Source organism: Kwoniella shivajii, chromosome 11 (assembly GCF_035658355.1).
Source record: "Kwoniella shivajii chromosome 11, complete sequence".
In the NCBI taxonomy this organism is placed as follows: Eukaryota; Fungi; Basidiomycota; class Tremellomycetes; order Tremellales; family Cryptococcaceae; genus Kwoniella; species Kwoniella shivajii.
In genome coordinates, this window is record NC_085918.1 from 730,969 (window position 1) to 755,283 (window position 24,315).

Sequence of the window (24,315 nt, forward strand, 5' to 3'; positions counted from 1 at the left end):
GATGCGACACAATACTGATATCCTTGTATTCTTCTCCTATTCCTACTTTGCTCAAAGTCTGCACCACAGCGATAATCAATAGAGAAACAAATGTATGACAATCATCATACCCCACCATGAAACTGTGAGAAAAGTACGAATGCTTTGCTCAAAGACCGTCTACTGTACAGTAGTTCTAGCCTTTTACGCAAGTTACAATAAACTCGAGCGCAATACCGTCGGCTATGCTAAGATCCAAATACCAAAAACCCTCCGTAGCCGATGATGAAGTAGAAGATCGACCCGACGGGGCCGCCTGCGATACCTTCTTTGCACCTTCCTCCAGCCCGGAACAGTCACCCTCAACGATTCGGGCACACAATCTATCCTGTCCACCATCTCAACCTCGTAGCCAGCAAGAAACGCTCAACTTGATGACTCGCCATTACATGTACAGCGAACCGAGTCATTATTCGCCACCCACGTCCTCCTTAACGGTATCAAGCAACCCTGTCATGGACAATGTCAACCTCACCGATAATATTCATCGTGAGGATCAATCACTTGCTCCTGGATGGTCTTCACAACTGGATCTTCACCCTTTCAGCATTCAAAGTCCAGATGGAACGAATTACGGTGACAATATAGCTCCCGTAGAGCTGTCAGATGGACTAATAACCCGTTCTCTGAACATGATATCACATCCACCTGGATTTGGGTTTCCCGAATTATCGGATCATGATACACGCTCACTCGTGAAGTTCGACAGTCCCGTTCCCTCTGCTAAGGATGTAGAATCGCTTTCGAAATTGATATATTCTCTTCCTTCCATCATCCCGGAGAACGCTGTAGAACAATATGACCCTCGACAATACGTCGGACTTGAAGAGTTCGATCTTTCACTGAACAACAATATCGGACAAAACGGAATTAGCGAGCTCGTAGTTGATCCTTACCGCTATGCCTGGACTGATACCGCAAACGATGAAACGATATGTCTCCAAGATCTCGGTGGCTTCCAGGATCACCGCCGCGAGAACCAAGAGCCCAGGCAACGTTCTGAAGCTCTATCGCTCGATCTCGAGTTGATGAGTGATGAGTGGGAAACCCAATTCAATTATCCATCGCAGCGCGACTGGGACAATTTATGCCAAACGACGAACAAGTTGGCTAGCAAAATGGGTATACAGTGACGTGTTCTTGACTTGTACCAAGTACCAGCACTCCACAAGATGTGGTTCTTGGACATATGATCTGGCGACTTATGGTCATCGAAGTGTTTGTGTCAGCTATTCAACGCGATCGGTTACCTGTAAATGGCTTTGCAAGTGGGGGAAGAGTTTATGTCTGATGAGGGAATTTCAGTATATGATGTCTTTGTCGTGTGCAGTGATCCCATTATGCGTACCCATCCGTAGCTAGGCATCTGTATAGCATAATCATGCAATTCACCTGACCGATTATATTAGAAATGTTCAACCCAAAAGCAGGTATGATACTAGATGAAAGACTCGGAATGCATTCATGCATGTGTCCTAAGCTTAAATGGTATGGTGATCGGCGTTTTGCGGCGATATGAAATCCCAGTGAATTCTCGAGTTGACCCATGTTATTGATATCCTCCTTCACCCCCTCCCTCCTCGCGTCTGGTTTTATCATCTTGGATTTTCAACTGTAATCTTTGACTCTCGACCAATCCATCATAACTTCTCGATATCATCGCTTGAAAAAACTCTCTGAGAGGGAGTCTAAACTACCAACAAATAAGTTACGGCGGAAAGGTATATCAAAAAATATAATCATCAGGCCGATAGAGATACACTTCAAGACCAATGGTACAACAATAATTCGGACCTCTTCGTTTGATTAGCCGATTCTTGAACGGGTTGGTTCAAAAATTCCAAAAATCGCTGCATCCTTTTTCTGCAATAAGGAGTTTCCATAATTATGGCAACTTCAGGACCATCAACAAATAGAACCGGAAGACCTCGTAAAGCATCTACCGCCGCTTCTCATCCTCCAGGCCTCACTCCAGCCGCAGACATGCAAACACCAACGCCATCAGCTTCGGCTGTAGGTGGAGGTATGAGCATGCCCCCACCTAGCTTCAGTACCAATGGTCCATTAACAGTATCAGATTGCGAATACATGGCTTCACAATTGCTCGAACCAGGTATAGGTGCGTGAAATCATTCCCAAATCTCCAGTTCTAGAAATGCAGTGCGGAAACGGGCTGATGCAAATGTGAACGGTATAGCAACTCGAAAGAAATTAGAGATAGCTTTTGAACTAAGAGATTCAGCTGAGAGTACCAGAGATTTCGGATTTTACGAAAAATACCTTTCGATCTTTGTACCAGCTCTCATAACGATCCTAGGCGAAGAGAAATCGGTCACTTTCATGAAGGATAATATCGAACAGGTAAGATTAGCCCATAATATCTTTTCCTGACAATCGTCAACACTAAAAGCTGATGTCTGCCTATGTTAGCGATATCGACATACACTTCTCGCCTTTCTTCAAAGACTACCTCACACTGAACCATTTAGACATCACATGAGCTCTGTAATGGATTTGTGTGTCAAGCTTTTGAAATTAGAAAACGAGGAAAATGCTTTGCTGTGTATTAAGATCATGATTGACGGATTAAGGAGTAACAAGGAGCAAATGGAGCCTTACATTGAACCTTTTCTCGACCTTGTCAAACAAATGTATTCAAACACTAAAGCTGTAGTGGAAAAGGAATTTGGTCCTACTGGAGGAGTTGCAACGGTGACTACCAAACCACCAAATTCAGCAATCACAAATCCTGCTGCACCTTCACCGGCACCTGCAACTCCAGCAAGTGATACATCCGCCCAACCTGCACCCCCTCCTCAACCGTCTTCTTCTCAACATCCAATGCTCCCACATGCTCTTCACTCTCCAAAGGTCCTCACTGAGTGTCCTATCGCCGTTGTCCTGATCTTTCAGACATACAAGCAGATCATGCAAACGGCCATGCTGGATTTCTATCCTCTTGTCATCGACAGCATCAAAATACAGCCAGAACCCCAAAGATTGGCACATTTGGAGGCCAAGGAGAAAGGAGAAATCTTTGTTGGTGTAGCGAACGGAATCGGCAACAGGGAGATGTATGCGGAATTGATCAAAGCTCAAGTGAAAGTAAGTTATCCGATTCGTCCGGCGTTTTCCGAGTTTAAACTGACTCGACATCAGACCATGGCTTTCCTGGCCTATGTGTTGAGAGGTAACCAAGGAAATAACAAGGAATACGTAGATGTTTTTCCCGAGGCTTGCCTAAGGCTGTTGAGGGATTGTCCACCGGAGGATGTGGGGACTCGAAAGGTAAGCTATTCTACAGCAAATTATAGACGTATCTATTGACCTTTTCGCACAGGAACTCCTTGTCGCCACCCGACACATCCTGACTGTTGAGTCCAGAGCATGTTTCATTCCCTATATCGACGTTCTACTTGAAGAGAGGGTCTTGGTCGGTACAGGTGTATCCAGTCGAGAATTACTCAGACCTTTGGCTTATTCTGTCGTTGCGGATTTAATACACCATGTTCGAAATGATCTTCCTTTAGCTCAACTCACTCAAGTTGTATATGTCTTCTCTTGCAACCTTAATGACTCAACATTCAACAGCTCGATACAGACAATGTGTGCCAAGCTTCTCAATACGATAATTGACTCAATACATAGCAAGGCAGATAGTGTAGATTTTGCTCGTATAATCAAAGGAATATTCTTCACCTTTCTAGAGAAGCTGACTGCGATGTCTGAAGCTCACGATCGACTCAAAGCGGTTGGAATTAGGGATAAAGGCAAAGGAAAAGCAAAGGAGGAGGCGGATGGAGCAGATGTGCTAATGGAGGATGCCGCGAAAGAATCGGCGGAAGATAGAATGCAAAATGGATGGAGAGATATTGAGCAAGCTATGCCAGTCCACTCTGTTGCCTATGCCAATGAATCCCTGGAATCATTCTGTCGAGGTGAGTATCATACGCCTAACAGACCTTCCACTCAGGATTGCTGATCCGGCACCAGAATCACGCTACTTGTTCAAAACTCTTCTACACACTTTTCGCACCCTTCTCACGTATACACGCCAAGGGGACACTCCAGCACCTCAGCCAGATGGCGAGCTACTTAGCAAGTTCTTCGAGCACAGTTTAAAGTGTTTGGCAATCTTCGATCTCAACCATCAACGAGATCCCCGTGAACCAAAAGAAGCGCTCGAACTGCTCTCACAAATACTGCTTCTTTTCGAACCTCATGTCTTCGCTGAAGTATGGTCAAGTCACATGCCATTCTTCAGCGAATTGGCCATAAACAACGGGCAGATATTCCCCATACTTCAAATGCTTATCACGCACGAGAGCGTGTCCCATCAACTGGTCGCTATTCTTCTCAAACACCTCATGAACAACCTTGAAGGTTTAGGTAGTATGGATAAGCCGCAAGCCATTCTTACGCTCAAAATGTTCAAAATATCCTTCCTCGCTATCAACACTTATATCGCCAATAACGAGGTAGTCCTAGTGCCCCATCTTCAAAAGCTCATCATGAACTCGTTTGAGTATGCGGCGAAATCTGAAGATCCCGCTATCTATTACCAGATTCTCAGAGCACTGTTCAGGTCTATTGGTGGCGGTAGATTCGAAGCTCTATATAAAGAAGTTTTACCGATACTACAGGAGATGTTGGACAATCTTGCTTATCTCCTCCAGCATGCCGCGGACGACAGTCAACGGGATCTCTTTGTGGAACTTACTCTTACTGTACCTGTCCGATTGACAAATCTACTTCCTCATCTCAGCTATTTGATGAAACCGCTTGTTCACGCTTTGGGAGCTGGATCAGATCTGGTTAGTCAAGGTCTCCGGACATTGGAACTGTGTATCGATAATCTCACTGCCGAATTCCTCGATCCCACCATGGGTCCAGTGCTACGCAACCTCATGGCTGCCTTGCACAAACTTCTCAAACCCATACCAGCAAACAGAAGTCATGCGAATGCCGCGTTGAAGATTCTCGGTAAACTCGGAGGCAGGAACAGACGATTCCAAGAAGTTGATACGATTCTTGATTACGATCTCCATAGCGATCGTTTGAGTGCTCCAATCACTTTCGACGGAACTAGACATCATCTTCAACTCGCTCCTCTTGTCGCTACCGCGGGCACTGTGCTGGCAGATGAGAGTCAAATCTTGAGGGAAGATGGCTTGCAAATGATGATGTATGCTGCATTGACAATATTCCAAGAGGTAAGCTTTGCTGAGTACTCTTTACGTGCCAGGATACAGCTAACCCAACATGCAGGATGCACCGAATCCCGAGGGTAATGCCACATTCCAGAGTGTTATGACTGGACTTTTCTTAGCTTGCGGTCAACCTAAGATTGGTGAGAAAGCACTAGAGTTTGTCCGAAATCTTTGTCGACGGGCTTTCGCATTGGAATTGGGAAGAACCGAGAGCACCGACCCAAATGCCAAACCATTCCCAGACGGCTCTCGGAAACGATTTTTGCCTTTGACGAACGCGTTGTCGGACTGCTTTGTGGCCACCCTGCATGATTCCAAGGCTGCTGATCGATCCGGTCTTAGCGATTTACTTGCAACTATCGTTACCGACTTCAAGGAACTTGCTCAAAGCCCTACATTCGCTGGAAAAGTTGACGGATCGCGATCGTTTGAACGTATGGTCGGCTTTTTGGCCCACAGACTGGTAACCTTGTGTCATGAGGAGGACTGGTCAAAGAAAATGGCTGGTGTAACTGCCATGTCAGCGTTCATACACAAGATCGACCTCAGCAGAAAGATGATCATTGACAACGAGTTAGACTTTGTTCGAGCATTATTGTTCTGCCTGCGAGACGCTCCCAAAGACACTCCCAAGACTTCCGAAGAGGTAATAGACCTTATCAAGCATCTTCTCAAGATTTGTCAATCACAAGACGACGGTAAGCCTAGGTTACCACGTCTCGCCGAAGCGCTCGTGGCGGAGCTCAACAGTCAGAGTGCTTTGGCCCGTCGCGCATCTCAAGAATGTATTGAAACTTTGGCAGAAGTCACATCTCAACCAGTACCTGATCTCATCACCGGTATAGCCAAAGCCAAACTGCTCAATACCGAACATGGTCCGATCTACTCCAAACCCCTTCGTGCACTACCTTTCGCTATGCAAGTGGGAAACATCAATGCTGTCACTTACTTGATGGATCTCAGACCTTCGGTTCCCGATACTTCTGAGGAGTTCACCAGATTGTTGCATGAAGTCCTGGCATTGGCGGATGTGGATGACGCTAATCTGATCAGTAAACCCGCCACTCACAAACAAGAGAATTGGCTCAAAACTCTCCGAATCTCGTGTCTCAAATTACTCAAATCTGCCATGTCTGCTCCTGATTTTCTCAACAAACCAAACCTCGCACAGCTTCGTGCTCGGTGAGTTTCTGACATCGAGTCTTTCGTGTTCTCCTTTCACAGCTGACACGTGAATACAGTATCATTCAGGTATACTTCAAACATGTCTATTCTCCAAATCCGGATATCGTTGATGTCGCTCACGAAGGTTTGCGCGATGTTCTGCAACAACAGAACAAACTCCCTAAAGACGTCTTACAGCAAGGTCTTCGACCCATTTTGGTGAATCTTGCCGATGCTAAACGACTCAGTGTATCTGGTCTCGATGGTTTAGCTCGTTTCCTCGAGCTACTCACCAACTATTTCAAAGTAGAGATCGGTATCAAACTCCTGGATCATTTCAAGACATTGGGAGAGCAGCAGATGCTTATGAAGGCTGCTTTCTCACCCCTCGATGACAATCCTGATATTTCCAGAATGGCTCGTTTGGTCAACATTTTCCGGCTCTTACCTCCCAACGCCATTCAGTATCTCAACGATCTTGTATCCAATGTTGTAGAGGTGGAATCTATCCTTCACCAATCTGTGCCAGGCCCTTTCACCGAAAACCTTGGTAAATACCTTGATCGATATCATCAAAACGGTGCACAGAACCTCTTAGACAACATTCAAAATCCCAGATACGTTTGGACTTACAGAAATATCATCGCCTCTGGTTGCGCACCGCATCTTATCGAAGAATTGGCTTCTCGCTCAGAAGCCTTGTGCCAATTATGCTTTAGTAGTCCTGAGAACATAGATATGGTCTTACCTGGATTGTACTTAATTCGCGAACTATCTCGGGTCTCGGCAAATTGGTTATCTGACAGTGAACCAGCTCTGGAACCATTGGTCAACGTCTGGAGGATGATTGTGTCCAAATCAAGGGATCTCAAATCCGATATGACGAGCTACCATTATCAGCAGATGCCTTCGTTACTTCTCGAGATGTTCATGACTAGTCTTAAACATCAACAGCACATTCCTCTACTCTTCCATGTAGTAGAGGCATACGAAGTGCGAGCTTCATTCGAACGATCTCACGTTTCATTCTTCTTATATCAACAAGTCGCTCTTCAAGATTCCTTGGAGTACCGCAGAGACGTTATCGAATACTTCTTCAACCTCTACGAGGAAGATAGTGTATCATGGGCGTTCAAAACAAATGCGTTACGAGTGATTGTAAACCCAACTTTACGGGTTCACTTCTCACAATCTAATGCTGATCAATCGATAATATCCCCACAATTGGTGCAGAAAATCGCAAATCTAATGTGGAGGCCTCTAGCAGCCACAGCCGCGGCGAAACAAAGAGAGGATACTCACCTGATCGAGGTTTTCGCCTTGACAACCCTTCTTGTGCAGCATTGCAGCGCTAAAGTCAATGAAGCGAGGAAGGAGATTTTCAAACTCGCTTGGATGGGTATCAACCTTTTGGAACCTACCGTCAAGCTCATGGCATACGTTTTAGCCGCAAGATTCATGGCAACTTACGAAACACCTGTGAAATTTGTCAGACTAACTTGGACTGGTGTTCTGCGCCTCAAAGAAACAGATAACCGAACTCTGTATAGGCAAGCTATCGATACGCTTGCATCCTCCCTATCCGTCCGAGATCCCCCTCCTGCCAGCGGTACACCAGAGTGGGCCAAACTGCTACGAACGGTGCTCATTGAAGAAGGTCATGCCACGAATCAACTGGTCACAGTGTGCGAATTACTCGTTAATCACCCTGATTTATTCTACGACTATCGAGAACTTTACGTCCCTCACGTTGCCAATTCTCTATCAAAACTTGCTTTCGTTCAAGCTGCTACGCCTGAACTCAAAAAGCTTACCGTCGATATCGTGGAATTGATCTTCAACTGGGAGAAGAAACGTATGGCAGCTCGAGACGCTGAAGCTATGGATGTTGATGACGGACCCAAACGAAATGGAGATCACCTGGCTGAGCAGTCACCCGTCAAGAGGCAGAGAGTAGACAGAGCCGGCACTGCTATATCGGGAAGTAGTGGTGGTGGTTGGGCTGCGCCCGGGCAAGTTAGGGAATTGATGACGGCTCATCTACTGAGATTAGTCTCTACATCTTCTGAATCAGTGACCAGAAATGGACTGACTCGAAGAGCGCTCGATCTTTTCAAGGAGATTCTAGGACCTAAAGGACTGCCCAATGTGCATGTCAAACTTGGTTTCTTCCATAGGACCATGACGCAGGTGAGTCGTATGCTTCATTCAATCGTGGAGAAAGACGGAGAGCTGATCTCAACGTATCATCAGGACATCAATGATAACACCAGGACTACAGTCGCTAATTCCACCGAAGTCATTGCCGCTGCCGCTGCCGTCCGCGATTCCCATTGGGTCAAAGTCAACCTTGGATTATTGTCTAAACTGCTCGAAAAGGTATGGGTGTCGGACGAGACAGACCTGCATCAAGTTGTCGCTCCTTTGACCGAGGATCTCTTCGCGGAAATGCCTCTAGATGAAAACACCGCCACTGATCCGGAACCCAAGGCACTCTTAACCTTTGTTCAAAACGCTGTGAACGATGGTTTGGTACAAAGTTTGAAATCGAATTCCAGTCTTCCTGGCACTCTTTTCCTCCTGCGATCATGGCTCAAAACTCACCCCAAGGTCCTGCAATCGGAGACTATTAGTGCAGCATTACTCAAGGTTCTTGGTAGCTTAGTCAGAAGTCATACTGCTTCTACTAGTAGCAATAGCAATGCACCCGCACAAGCAGTTGATCCGGATCCCACAGCGAAACTCATTATATCTGTACTTGATATCATCCGTGACCGAGTGAGTGATTTACGCGAACAACGAAAGGCACTATACAGTATCATCACCACACTGGTCGAACGATCTTTAAGCACAACTTTGTGTCGATACGTACTACAATTAGTCCGACATTGGGTTATCGAAGATTCCGAAGGTGCATTGCATGGAAAAGAAAAGGCCAATATTCTATTGCGCATGCCTGTCTTCGAGCAAAGGGGTGATGAACTTTTCCAAGAATACCTCGATGTCATTTATGAAATCTATGAAGACGATAAATTAAGATCCACCGAAATCACACATCGACTGGAACAAGCTTACTTGCTTGGTACCAAATCGAAAAATGCTGTTCAACGAGCTAAATTCCTGGACAGATTGGATCAAAGTACCCCCAGAACTCTCGATGGGAGATTACAATTCCTTTATGCCTTACATAATTGGGAAACACTCGCCGATTGTTATTGGATTCCCCAAATTCTCAGCCAGGTCCTTGGTGTAGCTGACCACGAAGAGAACCTCATTCGAAAACCTGCACCTTCGTTACTCGACTCCGACCCTATCTTCGAGATGGCCCTAAACGCTACCATCAGTGATATCATCTCACCAGCAAGAAATCTGATTCACATCGATAACGATCTCGCCCACCGGCTTTGGATATCGGTTTTCCCTATGTGTTGGTCATCTCTTACTCGAGCCCAACAGACAGCTTTCACGCCGTATATCGTCAAGGTTCTTGCGAAAGAATACCTTCGAAAGCAAGTCGAAATGCGACCCAATGTTGTTCAGACCTTCCTCGACGGTATACTCGCTTGTAGACCTCTAATCAACCTCCCCCCTTTGCTCGTCAAGTATCTTGCGAAGACTTACAATACTTGGTACGCAGGATTTGAGATTCTCACCAAGCTCATCGACATCTATCGACCGGATGATGTCTTGCGAGAACTCTGTGCAAGTGCTCTTAGCGAATTGTATGCCGAACTCTGCGAGGAAGACATGTTTTATGGCCTTGCTAGAAGTCGATGTGTCTTCCCCGAGACTATCGCGGCTCTCACCTACGAGCAGAATGGTTTGTGGCCCAAGGCAATCGAGCTCTACGAAACAGCACAAATCAAAGCCAGGAACAACTTGTTGCCTTTCACCGAAGCCGAGTACTGTTTCTGGGAGGATCACTGGATCTTGTCTGCGCAAAAGCTACAAAATTGGGAGAATCTGACAGAAGTAGCCAGAGTGGACCAAGACGCGGACTTGCTATTGGAATGTGCTTGGAGACTATCCGATTGGAGTTCACCAGATCGTGATATGATTGACCAAAACATTGCTCGAGTGTCTGATATTCCTACTCCCCGTCGAAAAACTTTCGAAGCTTTTGTTGCTCTCCTTCGATCACACATGCATAAAGAACCACCCAACGAATTCTTCAAGATTCTGGACGAGGCCCAGCAGGTTACTCTCCGGAAATGGGTTAGTCTACCAACCCATATGACCAACGCGCATCTGCCACTTCTTCAGATGTTCCAACAAACTGTTGAACTCACTGAAGCCGCTCAAGTCTTCGACAGTCTTGCCATGACGAACCAGCAAAACCTCGAAATGAGATGCAACAGTGATCTGAAGACTATCTTCCAGACTTGGCGAGATCGGTTACCTAACTTTTGGGACGACATCAGTGTTTGGAGTGATCTTCTCGCTTGGCGTCAACATGTCTTCCAAGCTGTTACAAGGGTTTATCACCCGCTTGTCTCCCCTACTGATGCCGCAACTTATGGTTATAGAGGTTTTCATGAAACGGCATGGATGATCAATCGATTTGGCGAAGTCGCTCGTCGACACGGTCTCTTAGATGTTTGCAGTGTCGCGCTCAACAAGATCTACATGTTGCCCAACATTGAGATATCCGAAGCATTCCTCAAATTACGAGAACAAGCGTTATGCTTCTTCCAAAAACCCGACAAATTCAATGATGGTCTTGAAAATATCAGCACGACAAATCTGATGTATTTCGCACCTCCTCAGAAGGCCGAATTCCTTACTCTTAAAGGAATGTTCATATCTCGTTTGGGTCAGAACGAAGAAGCCAATGCAGAGTTCGCTCATGCCATTCAAATGGACATGAACCTGCCCAAAGCATGGGCTGAATGGGGTAGATTCAACGACAAGCTCTATCGAGATAGACCAGAAACAGTCCCTGGACCAGCACCAGAACCGGAACCTGGAAAGCAGAAAGTAACGGATGAACAATGGCAGGAGCAATACGCTCACGATCGAGCTATCCTGGCTTCGAGTGCTGTCTCTTGTTACCTCCAGGCTGCGGGATTATACAACAATCACAAGTCAAGAGGTCTTCTTCTTCGTGTACTTTGGTTGCTTGGTCTAGACGATAGCAGTAACAACATTTCCAAAGCATTCGAGAATTACAAAGGAGATCTGGTCATTTGGTATTGGATCACCTTGATTCCTCAACTGCTTATGTCTCTTTCACACCGAGAAGCCAAACAAGCTAGACTTCTTTTGTTACGTATCGCCAAGCAGTTCCCTCAGGTAAGTCTGTTTACATATCGCTGTTGAACACTGAAGCTCACCAGTACTTTTGATAGGCCTTATTCTTCCACCTCAGAGTCTCTAGAGAAGACTTTGTCAGCATCAAGAAACAACAGCAGTCTCGACTGGCGGCTCAACGTCGTGCGGACGCAGCGACGAAATCCCTCACGGCGAACGTATCGACTACTGCTGATGGTGGTGGGGAGCCCAGATCTTCGGAAGATGTCAAAGACGGAGTCAAGGAGGAACAAAACGGAAGCACTCCTGCGGCCACTAATGGTAGCCAGGTGGCTCAACAAGGCCAACAACTCAATGGAAATGCCAACGGATCGATGGCTCCACCTTCTTCAGTCCCACCTCCTCCGCGACAACCATGGGATCTCGTTGATGAAATCATGAATATGCTCAAGACCGCTTTCCCACTGTTGGCACTGACAATGGAGAAGATGGTGGATCAAATATCTCTTCGAGCTAAACCTAATTCTGATGAAGACATTTATCGATTCTTCTCTGCTCTACTTGCGGATGCTATGCAGCAGTGGGGTGGTAGAAATGGACTTCCTAATGATGACGGAGAATTGAGTGCTCAGACAAAGGATAATCTGGCCAAATTCGCTACTAATCTCAACGGAGATTTAAAGGTAATTTTATTTCGTATCATGGGCAAGGGTAGATGCTGATTATTATGTGTTGGTGCAGGCGATGATCGAAAAGGATTTCATGAAGGACATGCCCAAGTTGCGCGAGTACATCAAACGACTTCAGAGATGGCGAGATTTCTACGAGAAGAACCTTGATGGTAGACCAAAAATACAACCGCTAGATCAAGGTGGATGTAACCTCACTGAGTTCCATCATACCAAATTCGACGATGTCGAGATTCCTGGTCAATACGTTCACGTGAGCTGGCTGAAAACTTTCCCATATCGATCATGCAGCTGACTTGATGAACAGCATGTCGACCAAGGCGAAGAGTTTATCAAAATCGCTCGATTCGCTCCAAAAGCTGAACTAGGTCGAGGCCACGGACATTGTTTCCGTCGAATAACCATGGTTGGCAATAACGGTTCCTCTTATACTTTCCACGTGCAAATGCCAGCTGCTCGACATTGTCGCAGAGAGGAACGTCTCACCCAGTTGTTCCGCATTATGAATAGGTAAGCTTGCCGTCTGTTTGCCGACTCGATGAGAAATTGAGCTGACGGGGACCGAGCAGTGTACTGAAGAAGAGGAAAGAGTCACGACGCCGAAATCTGCAATTCCATCTTCCTACCGCGACTCCCCTTGCTCCCCAACTCCGACTGGTTCAATCTGATTCGTCATACGTTAGCTTGCAAGATATCTTTGAGGACTATTCAGCTTCGAAAGGAGTGTCACGAGAAGATACGACTCTTGCCTACTTCGACAGAATGAAGCAATTGCATGATCCTGCTATTCCAAGGAATGATCCTAAATTCATTCAACTCAAATCTGAAGTCATGGAAGAAATTCAGACGAAGATGGTGCCGGAAACAATTATGACAAACGTGAGTACCGGCAGATCAATCTACGTTTCTGAAGGAACGTGTGAGCTGACTCAGAGCTGCGCAGTATATGATCAGGACAATGAAGGACGCCGAATCCCTCTGGCTCATGCGAAAGCAGTTCGCTCTACAAACTGCTACGACCATGTTCCTCACATACGTCTGCTGCTTGAGTAGCAGAGCGCCTTCACGATTCTACATTAGTCGAAAGACAGGTCTTATGTATATGACTGAAATACTACCTGGTAAGTCTCCCATCGCATGCAGTGATCTTGGGAATACTGGCTGATTCCTTCTTCGATGCAGCTTTTGCTCCCGGGCAACCGCTGATCCAATCGCAAGAGTCTGTACCATTCAGACTTACACCCAACATGCAGGACTTCATCACCAGAGTCGGTGTTGAAGGTGTCGTCACAGCTGCATGTACCGCCATCGCGAGATGTCTTACCCAACCTGAATTCGACTTGTCGGGCACTCTATGCTTGTTCGTTCGAGATGAGGTCAGTTTTCCTGATCGAGATTGGTCTTTGTATCGCTTCTAAGCTAATGATCGGTTTTCAGTTGCTTATCTGGCACAACACATTCGTAAAAGATCCTCGTCAAGATAGTCCACTTATCACTCATGTACATAAGAACGTTGATAACTTTATCAAACGGGCTGGAACAATGGGTTACATAGGTGATAATATCAAAGATAAAGTGAGTGATACTTCCCTCACACCATTTCTCTGCGTTAATTATGCTCATCTCGTGTCGTTATATGGTAGTCACCGAACGCAGCTCCAGCCATACATGCTATTGTCACTTTGATCTCACAAGCTACTGCTCCATTGAACTTAGCGCAAATGGCTGATACTTATATGGCTTGGTTCTAATTCTCTCTTCTTCACATTATAACTCATATTTGTCTCTGACTGTAAATACTTTTTCGTACACTATAAACTTCTTCTTGTAATAGTCTGTTGATAGTCTGCTTACCTAATCTCGAAATTCAATAGAATGCTATTTGTGTTGTACTATGACAAAATGAATCAATTATGCATGGTAGCATATGAATGATCAAGAATTAAGTTGGGAGATCAATTGTACAGAGCCATCAGATGAATCAGATGACAGATATTCACCTTATTGATCATTGAGCATGTCTCTGCACTCCGTTCACTATATTTCCTAATCTCCTATAATCTCGAAGCAGAAGTCCAATCTCTGATAATTTGATATCTCCAACTTCACCTATCAAGACTCTCACTATCAGCTGGGTCCTCATGCGACCGTCTTAGATGAAACTCACAGTGCATGAATTTCTCAATCGGACCGTCTTCTTCGCCCATTTCGACATTCGAGGTTTCTTTAGAGAGGGACAGTGAAGTTATGCTTCCTCTTGGTGAATGTGATTTGATCAATTCCAGAGCACCTCCACCGAGAAGGGATCCTCTCCTTCCGTGCGATCTGGTCTCTTGACCTGGAGTATGCGATGAAGGGATCGATGAAGAAATTGATCTAGGTGCGATGTTTGACAAGAAGTTTGCAGCCTAAATCAGAAAACAAAAACGCATTCAACCTTCTGAGCACAGTGTACCAGAATGAGAAAGGTAGATGAATCGGAACATGACTTACTTTATTAGGCTGAGTAAAAGCTGTAGGAGTTTCCTCTTTGGGTGAGGATTTACCTTCTTGTTCACTGAGGCTAGCAGGAGGAGGTATGGTGGGACTGCCTAATCTACCTAAAACTCCAATCGAAGCTAGTCTATTACTTAAACTGACTCTTTCTTTGGCCTCTTCCTTGCCTTTTCCACTGTTCTTTCCCTCTGCGTTCTCCACTTCCTCGTCAGTATGATGTTGTTGACCATCCTCAGGTTCTTCTTCATCTTCATCCTCATCTTCGGAAGAAGAATGGTAACCATTACCCTTTTCTTTGATTGAAGCAGGTCTAGAAGAGACTTCCTTCAATTCTTGATTCCCACCCCAGACATGCTCAGATGCTCTAGAGTTGGCTCTTGAGCGATTTCTCGCTGCTGCAGCTGCCGCAATGGAAGCTACACTAGCCGTGACACTTGCTAAAGAAAATGTCGATGCTCCTCTTGGCCTCATTTCAGGTCTACTACCTTCGACTGCAGAGGATTCGAGTTCAGAGTTTGGAGCGACTCCAGTTCCCATTAAGCCTCTCAGAGCGGTCCAAGAAGAATCCATGACTCCAGTAATCACTTTATTTGCGGATCCAGCTGCCGTTCCCGCCAGCTCTCCAACTTGGAAAACCCGTCCTCGTAATCTTGAGGAGGCAGATGCAATTGAAGCTGCGTCCGCATTACTATCATCCAAGTAGTTCAAACCGATCGGTGATAGGTCATCGATTGACATTACTTTATCTGATTCACCTCCTAGACCCAATTCAGCAAGATCGACATGTTCGAGAAATTCTACCACTGCTGTAAGATTCACAATTGCGTAGCTTGCTTCACCAGTCAGACAGATTGCTGATCGATATCGTCTGAGATACATCAATTGAGATGCTAATTGGGGTGGATTCGATTTGACCACGGAATAAATGATTATCGGCAGGATGAGATCGGCTCCCGAAGTACCGGGCTTATTGTTTTGGGCGGGCTTGGGAGGAGGCACCGAGTCTTGGGTAGAATGAGACGCATCGCGACTCATCGATGGTGTGATAGTCATTACAGAATCAGACATTGCTTGTATGATTTCATTGAGCTCAGGCCTATCTTCGGATTCAGAAACTGAAAGCTGAGGTACGGAAGGTGTTCGTTGGATATTGGATTTAGGGGTGCCGGTGGTCTCGCTACCCAGAGCATTGAGTGGGTCAGAGGAATCAGACGCTGCTGGCGATGGGGCGGATCTCCCAGCTTCCGACTGAGGTTGCAAAGTCAGTGGGTGGTTAGCAGGTGAGGTCATCGATGACTGATTTTCGGGTGTAGATATAGCTTTCAGCTCAACCTCTGCTTCAGTAGTGGGCATAGCATTTGCCAGCTCCGGTACAGCTGGCTGATAAGGCTCGCCCTCAGGTCGAAGTTCCACGTTCGGCAGTTGAGCGAGACCGTCTACTTGGCCAGTCAGCCCATTGTTTCAACACAGAACACGTGTTATCACTGACCGACAACGATTTTGTGAGCAGTTATCAAAACTCGTGCCTTATCTCTGGGTGTCAAACAGTCACTCCCGGATAGCTTTTGCAACTCTGTTCGTATTTCAGCTGACTTTATCCAAGTCCATCGGACAAAGAAGCAACGTACCATCTCCGATTCTGTCAACTATATCAGTTAGACCTTGAGCAATGGTGCCCTCAGGTTGTTCCCCTTCTGGTCTTGTTATGAGACCCAGATGATCAAGAGATAAGTCGAGCATGTTCAGGGCTGCAATACGTGATGCGAGCGCTTCGTCGTGTCTCGCATCGTCCGATTCTAGGGGTGAAAATAGTCTATATGAGAGCTTTAGCTAAACTCTGAATCAGCGGAAAACTTGGTATGACTTGCCTGTTGTACAAAAGCCTACATATCAGGCCTTCAACTTTTTCTGTACCTTCACTGGCCTCCTTTTCAATTAGATCCTCTTTATCCATTCTCTCCTTTTCTTTCTTTTCCTTTATAGACTCATCATTTCCTTCCGTCGTTATACTTTGGGCATGCCCGGCTCTGCCCCATGGAGCGTTGCCGCTACCTTTTCTTTTCAGCCCGTCCACCCCTTCAGTTCGAAAATGAGTGACTAGATCATCGTAGATACCTTCCATGAAATCCTGTAATCTTTCCCCAGTCGCTGTAGGATCGTAAAAGTCTAGGACTGCGACCTTATCCGCATCTGGGCCTTTATGATTTTTGATAAACTCATCGCTTTGAAAGGACGGACACGCATTTGCCAAAACAATCTTGACAACCTTCTCTACCACTTTATCTGGCATTTTCAATAACGCATCTCGTATATGTGATCTAATAGCTTTAGTGAGAGTCTTGTGAGTTTCGTTGTAGCGTATAGGCCTGGATACAGTGTATGCAGTGACTTGATAGCCGTCACCATGAGCTAGAGAGATTGAAGCTGTCTCGGAGAGGATGGAAGCATTATCATTGTGATCAAAAGTCATCAGTGATGCTGGTTTTGGACTCGCTGGAGAGGGTGAGGATGGTCTGCTTCCTAGGAGAGAACGAGAGGGAGACGATGGTCTATCAGGGGTGAGTATTTGCTCTCCTCCTCTCAAAAGAGGTGATATTGGTGTGTTGAGTTGTGGATTAGAAGAAGTTGGACCAGGGGCGGAAGCAGATCCCCCAAAAAGGGATGCAAATGGATTTATGCGGCCCAATTTACCTGCAGGAGGCTTCTCCTTCTCCTTTGTCTCTGGCGCAATAGAAATGGATGATGTTTTGGATGGTGGTGGAAAGGGTAGAATGGCAGCATCTTTGGAGAGGGTGAAAGAGGGAAAGGTGGAGATTGAAGAGAATATCTGGGTAGGTCTAAGCGAAGATAGGACACTTTGACATGTGTTTGCGTCACGGAGGTCCCGAAGCAATGGTGAATCGAAAGGAACGGTGGACTCGATTGATATAGCATCGCTAAAGGGGGTGTAAGCCGCAGATTTACGATGATCAAGTCAAATACACGAAACAGCACGTACTCTCTTAATGTACCTATCATACCTGACAACGTAACGAACACGCTGGCACTTTCTCCTAAAACTTCTTTCTCCGCAGAGACTCTGCTGGTATCGTTGCCAGGCTGCTTTGACGTGAAGGAGGATGAAGCCAGAGGGACAGGAGGAGCGATGAAAGCGATATGATCCTTGAGGGTCTGGGGAGTCATGGGTAGAGATGATGCTGGCGTCGTTGGCAGGAGCAAAACAGCCTGCGACACGATCACCTTGAGCATCTTGCATCTCGCTGCGAAGAAGAATCTCCATGTTACTTACTTTGCCTCCCATGAGTATCCTAAGTAAGTCCCCCCAATCTCCACCTTCTCCAACTTTGCCTCTACCCAATTGACCCTTGTCAAATATCGCATCAATCATGGACATACCCATACTACCGTTACCAAGCCCAATCCTCTGTGCGGCTGCTTTGAGACTTTGGATCTGTAATCTAGCTGTGAGAGAAGATGATCCAGGAAGAGCGGGTGCAGATGAAAGAGCGGAGAAATCGACCTGCGCTGGAGGATCAGACGCTGATGGAGGTAGTGCGAAGGTTGCGGAAGTCGAGGTCGAAGTTGTTGGTGCAGCTGAGACGATTGCTGTGGGTGTTGCAGGAGATGTAGATACGTTCGAAGCAGTCGGCTGAAGAACTGGAGAGCCCGTAGTGGTAGGACCAAACATACTGGTAGAACTACCGGCTGAACCGATTCCTCCTCCATGACGTTGACGAGGTTTATAAGGTAGATTTGCTATTTCCGTGGTACCAGTTTTCGCAGACCATGATCCACTTGATTTATGACTTCCTTGCGAAGAAGAAGCGTCTGGCAGAGTAAGCTCAGCAGAAGGAAGGTTAATGGAAGATGTAGAAGCTCCCAACAAAGGGTGTGTGATGATTTCGTTTGAATTGGTGTTCGTTGGTTTAGGACGAGACGCTCGACCTAGACTGAGAGATGAGAACAAACTTGGTTTAGGTTGGTCCGCCATGGTAGTGGAACGCAGCGCAGTCTATTTTACCAACTGTCGGATCGTCTTTGATATGTCTTTGTAGATCTCGGGATCCTTAAATGGAGAGTGTAGGTTATGCTGAAAGGGATAATTGAAATCATCTTGGAGGTGTTGTTGAACTGGATATCTTCGATGACGTGAACCACGTGCAGATAACAGAAAAGTCATTTAGGCTTCCCGAACCTGAAACATAGGTCAAGTCGCGAGCCTAAAAGGGACCTCGTGTTCTCACGTGGCAATCGAGGTCCTGCCGGCCCGGTAGTCGGTTGGTCCGAGGTGGGTCCCGAATTAGCAGGCTAGTTTAGATGGATCAAATCGGCAAGTGACGGTGAAGTACATGTACAGTCTCGCAACTAGTACAAGAGGTTGTCGAAGATGTAGCTGGAGCCAAGAACTTTGAATATCAGTCTTTCATTTCATTTTACAGCAAAAACATCTTGACTAAAACGCATTAAAAGGAAAGAATGCCTCGATTCCTCGTATACGCTCCCGATTACCCTGATCATCTCGCTGAGAGATTAGCTGTTCGACCTGAACATCTCGAACGATCAGCCAAGGACCCCAAAGGCTTGATGGGTGAGTGTCTGAGTACCATCACTAGTCATAAAAGGATGCCACCAAACTGCACATGAGTCATGATGAGCTATGCTGATACAGCTTGCGATGGTATGTGCAGTCTACAGCGGTCCAATCGCCCCCAGACCTGGAACAAAGCAAAGAGATACTGCCCCCCCACCTGGACAACTTAACTTAGCTGGAAGTTTCATGGTATATCAAATGGATACTCTCGAAGATGTTTGGGCTAGACTCAAGGAAGACGTCTATTGGAGAGCTAATGTATGGGATAAAGAGAGACTTATAGTAGAGGAATTGTTGGATGTATAATAATCTGTGAGTAATTCCAGCGGTTTTCATCTCAGCAATATTTCTCATGTTTGATGTGAGCTAATTCAGTACGTCCTTTCTTCACAGTAAGGAGAATCAAGAAGGAGAATCTGTGTGTGCAGATAATCATGAATTTTCGCCGTATTACCTGAACGTTGGACAGTTCATCGAAATTCGATTTCCAGCTTGATACCAATATCGAAAGGATATAAAAAGCAACTAAATGATCCTTTGATCAATCGTTGCTCGACGATCGCCATCCTGTTTATTACTGCGATCGAATTTATTAAGACTTCTAATTTTCCTATCTACATCTAATCAATCCGCTTATCCCTCCTTTCTGTGCAGCGATGATCAAAGGGGTTTTTCACGGAGAGAGAGGTTCTATCATCATGACACGGCCGATCATTAGCTGTGCAGGCTTATTCTAGGCCTTCTCCTTGAGCATTTGGCCATCGTCTTAGCCTTCACATTTCGCTTATTTCGCGATAGAAAGAAGGGACACAAAGGATTCATTCGTATTTCTGTTGGCTGTACTGAGTCTGTCGAATGGTCTAGGCAAATCCGCTTGATAACGGGTTCACTGCTCATCCTTTCATTCTCCTTCTCCTACCGACATACAGGTCAGATACAGGTTGATCATTTACATATCCCCTGTCGAGCAAGGAGCAATGACTGACTCTTCACGGTACTCGTCTCCAATCCTTTATGTTAGTCTTATTATCAAAGGAAACGTATACTCCCTTTGTAAGTCTGAGCGCTCTACGATAGGAATGAAAAGGAGCGATAGGAATTTATTCACTTCATAAAAGGGTGACACCCAATTCGAAAGGAGATAACTTTCATACTTACTTTCACTTACCTTCAGATTGCTACGTACGTTGTCTAGCAGATTTGGACACTAAGGATTATAAACCTTTCATACACTATAAGGTGGAAGGGTCAAGGGAGATATCATCTTAAAGTCGTACTTGCTGTTTATCGAACCAACTGTCGTAGGAGTTCGCGATCATCCTCAGCACCACACATAGCTTACTTACGAAGACAAAGACTTACAACAAACAACACTCCTTTGCCACTCATTCCTTACTATCCACTCCCCACGGACAAGTACGAAGGAAGCACGAACAGTCAAGATGACTTCAGTTGATGAATCGAACTCAAGTCGTACACATTCAAGTGAGTTTCTGTCAACTCTCCGTACTCTTATAAAGTTCGTCTGATTGATTGTCGTTCTTCGATGAATCGCTCGGAAATCACTTATTGACGATGATGTTGTTACGAACACAGTGCTGCCTTCTCGGGAAAGTTCCACTCTCTCTACTCCATCTACTGAGCTTCCTCATGCAGCTGGAGAGAAGGGAGAGATCAAGCCAACAACCATCGATAGAGGCAGATGTAGAACACCATCATGCTCACCACCTGATTTACCTCAAATGCCAACGATGGTAAGAAGGGTTTCTCAACTGTCTAACGTTTCTGATTCTTCCATAAACCTAAGTCTGGGTCAAACCAATTCGAATTCCAATACTTCGTCTGGACCTGTCGGACAACAAGTCATTGATCCTTCATTGAGGGATCCAAGCCCTCCACCTGTTCCCGAAATAGGTCTACCTTCTATACAGTTAAATGACTCCACGATTCATTCAAATGATCATTTGCCATCCTTACCATTACCGCCACAGTCATTTCCTTTGCCATCATGGCCGTCCCTACCTTCACTCAATCTATCGATGGGAATGGGACTAGGTATGGGAGTGGGAGTGGCAATGGCTGAAGGAGGAACAGAAACTCAACCTTCGACTCAACCGAATTCTCCGACTTCTCCTACGAATGTCTTATGGCCGTCTTCGTTTGAAGGAAGTATGACTGATCTAGGTTCATTCGGCGATACACCAGATCAAGGTATGAGTGGGAATAACTCAGAAAACGATAATGAAATGGGAGGTGAGGATCCTTTCCACTTGGTTGACATTCAATGCTCCACTGGGTTAGATGGCGGTGCTGCTGCTGTTCCTGCTCCCAAGAAAAAGAGTCACGCTAGAAAGGTAAGTCTTATCATCTTCGAAAAAAGAATGCCTCGAATCTGAATCTCGCTAAATACTGAATCTTCATACCAGCAACCCGAAGGGCACATCAAGAGAGCTCGAAACGCTTTCATACTTTTCAGAAAACATATCACCGATTCTAATTTGATTCCTCCAAGTGTAGAAGTGAAACATCAGAACATCTCAGTAGTAGTGAGTGGCGTTTCCTTAAAAGGGATTTCCCGGTGGTCTAGCACGTTACTTCTCTGTTATCCACCCGAAATTCGATGGATGTCGAAGTAGTACTGATCCTGTCTGTCCACTGACTGTATAGGCCGCGAAGATGTGGAAAGAAGCACCTCAAGAAGTTCGTGCTAGATTCCAAGAACAAGCTAGGATAGAAAAAGAAGATCACTCACGCAAATTTCCGGGATACAGATATCAACCTGTTTCTAGAAGAACCGATATCATTCGACGACGAGTCAGGAAAGATCCTGCTGAAGATGAAAAAGTTGACGCTGTCGCAGAAGCGTTAATTAAAGGTAAATCAGGTGGTAAATTAGAAGAAGAGATCAAAGATCAGATTATAGCAAAAGGTAACGAAAGTGATTCTACAAGTAATTATATGAGTGAGAGTAGTAGCATCGGTACAAGTGCTAGTGCTAAATCCAGAAGGTAAGTTTTGATTATGATTACATATACGTGCCGATTGATTGGCTGACTTTCGAACTCAATTCTGACCACGTATAGCCGCCGAAGGAGAGATGTCGGTCAATTATCCAAAGGCGCAATCAGAGCTCAGAAAGCCCAAGCTAGAGCAAAACAAATGAGACAAAATTTACTGGGAACAAACCTACTTAATATGTCATTGTACAATGCTGCCACCAATAGATTGGCTAATAACGCTCAATCACAACATTTACCTCATAATGGAAACTTAAATATCGCTCACGGATATGGTGGCGGTGGTGGCGGTGGTGGCGGTGGTAATGGAGGCGGATATGGATCACATCCTGGAGCGTCACATTACATGTATACGATGGATGGTTATGTTCCAGTCATACCTGGAGCCAATGTAGGAGGAGGATCTTCTATGGGATACGATATTGATGGTAGATCAATTCATTTATCTCAATATCAACATCAACATCATCAATCCTATCCTACTCGTCAAGAAATATACAATGGTAATGATCAAAATGGCTACGTCACTCAAGGTGGGATGGAATATAATCATCTTCATCCTCATGATAGTGAATTAGACAATGAGATGATGTATAGATTACCTCCTATAGAAGGTACGATGATGGACATAGGAGGAGGTAATGGAGATATAAACGCATATGAAAGTTGGTCAAACCAAAATCAGAATCAAGATCAGCAGCAACGACCACAACAAGGTGCTCATCGCCAAATGAATCCTGCGAACGCAGATGAATATTGGGATCAACAAAATATCATTGCTGGACATGGAGATGAGATGTACAAAAGCAATTCAAATGAACGTTCGTTCTATGACACATATGAAAATGATCCTCATTCAGACCTTGAGCTTGGACTAAGTCTAGGCCTCGGAATTGAACAAGGTCAAGGTCATGAACACGATCTAGGAATTCCTGTACAAACTGAAAATAACGGATTGGGTATGGGTTATAAATTACCTTCACTGATGACACTCGATCATAACCAGAATCAGGGAATAACCGGAGCATCAGGATCAGGATCTGGATCTGGATCTGGAGTCGAATCTGAAAGACCAGGAAATCTAATAGCCAATGAGTATACTAGAGAATCAAGAGGTTCTACTTCTGGGCATGGAATCGGTGTTGCTGCTGGCTCAAGCTTCCTCAAAAACAAAGCTCATGGAAAGGAGAAGGAAAGAGTAAATTCAACTTGGTCAAAATCATCCTCTGATAATGAAGCTCAGGAACAACAGCAACAGCAACAGCAACAGCAACAGCAACAGCAACAGCAACAGCAACAGCAACAGCAACAGCAACAGCAACAGCAACAGCAACAGCAACAGCAACAGCAACAGCAACAGCAACAGCAACAGCAACAACAACAACAAACTCCCTCAGGACATGTGTTGTTTAACGAAAAGCTGTTTGATGGTGCACTAGGTACTGCAGGTTTGTCTTCGTCAGATGGACCTCAAGATCTAGATGTGAACGGAAAACGGGACGAAGATGAAGAGGCTTTGAGTATGTTTAATAAGGCTGTTGAACAGGTTGGAGAGATCAGAAATTGGTAATTGATCACACTCAACACGGGTAGTTTCTTAGACCTTACTTGTTTATCTGTTATGAAAGGGAAGTCTACGTAGGTAGTTTGGTTAAGATGTATTAGAGCAAACTATCAAACCGATAGATAGGTATTATCAATATGTTTTCGCAACAATTTACTGTATATAGAATAGATGTGGTTTTAGTATAGATGTCGAACCTCGTACGATATTTGCGAATGAATGATGATCAATAATGGTAGATATAACGATAAGTTGGACTTCGATGAAGCATTGAGAAAAAGTTGTTCTCGCTATT

General features: G+C 45.3%; 5 protein-coding genes across 5 annotated transcripts; 4 read left to right on the top strand and 1 right to left on the bottom strand.

The window, feature by feature from the left end:
* Positions 1–224: 224 nt before the first annotated feature.
* IL334_007685 (uncharacterized protein) lies at positions 225–1,172 on the top strand (the record flags this gene model as incomplete). The annotated part of the gene is made up of 1 exon (XM_062939375.1): positions 225–1,172. One exon carries the CDS (start codon positions 225–227, stop codon positions 1,170–1,172), a length of 948 nt encoding a protein of 315 aa, XP_062795426.1.
* Positions 1,173–1,926: 754 nt separating this feature from the next.
* On the top strand, positions 1,927–14,103 carry IL334_007686 (uncharacterized protein; the record flags this gene model as incomplete). Its single annotated transcript, XM_062939376.1, has 17 exons — positions 1,927–2,158; positions 2,237–2,400; positions 2,470–3,144; positions 3,199–3,327; positions 3,380–3,977; positions 4,033–5,252; positions 5,308–6,431; positions 6,491–8,603; positions 8,667–11,705; positions 11,762–12,346; positions 12,405–12,605; positions 12,660–12,862; positions 12,922–13,231; positions 13,296–13,473; positions 13,535–13,728; positions 13,790–13,927; positions 13,996–14,103. 17 exons carry the CDS (start codon positions 1,927–1,929, stop codon positions 14,101–14,103), a joined length of 11,211 nt encoding a protein of 3,736 aa, XP_062795427.1.
* A 257-nt stretch (positions 14,104–14,360) lies between these two features.
* Positions 14,361–18,839, bottom strand: IL334_007687 (uncharacterized protein; the record flags this gene model as incomplete). Its single annotated transcript, XM_062939377.1, has 8 exons — positions 14,361–14,461; positions 14,520–14,760; positions 14,846–16,284; positions 16,338–16,421; positions 16,477–16,661; positions 16,717–17,784; positions 17,847–18,073; positions 18,138–18,839. The coding sequence occupies 8 exons, from the start codon at positions 18,837–18,839 to the stop codon at positions 14,361–14,363; spliced, it is 4,047 nt and encodes a 1,348-aa protein (XP_062795428.1).
* Positions 18,840–19,324: 485 nt separating this feature from the next.
* IL334_007688 (uncharacterized protein) lies at positions 19,325–19,745 on the top strand (the record flags this gene model as incomplete). Its single annotated transcript, XM_062939378.1, has 2 exons — positions 19,325–19,436; positions 19,537–19,745. 2 exons carry the CDS (start codon positions 19,325–19,327, stop codon positions 19,743–19,745), a joined length of 321 nt encoding a protein of 106 aa, XP_062795429.1.
* Positions 19,746–20,881: 1,136 nt separating this feature from the next.
* Positions 20,882–24,026, top strand: IL334_007689 (uncharacterized protein; the record flags this gene model as incomplete). Its single annotated transcript, XM_062939379.1, has 5 exons — positions 20,882–20,924; positions 21,036–21,793; positions 21,866–21,985; positions 22,107–22,447; positions 22,523–24,026. The coding sequence occupies 5 exons, from the start codon at positions 20,882–20,884 to the stop codon at positions 24,024–24,026; spliced, it is 2,766 nt and encodes a 921-aa protein (XP_062795430.1).
* Positions 24,027–24,315: the final 289 nt, after the last annotated feature.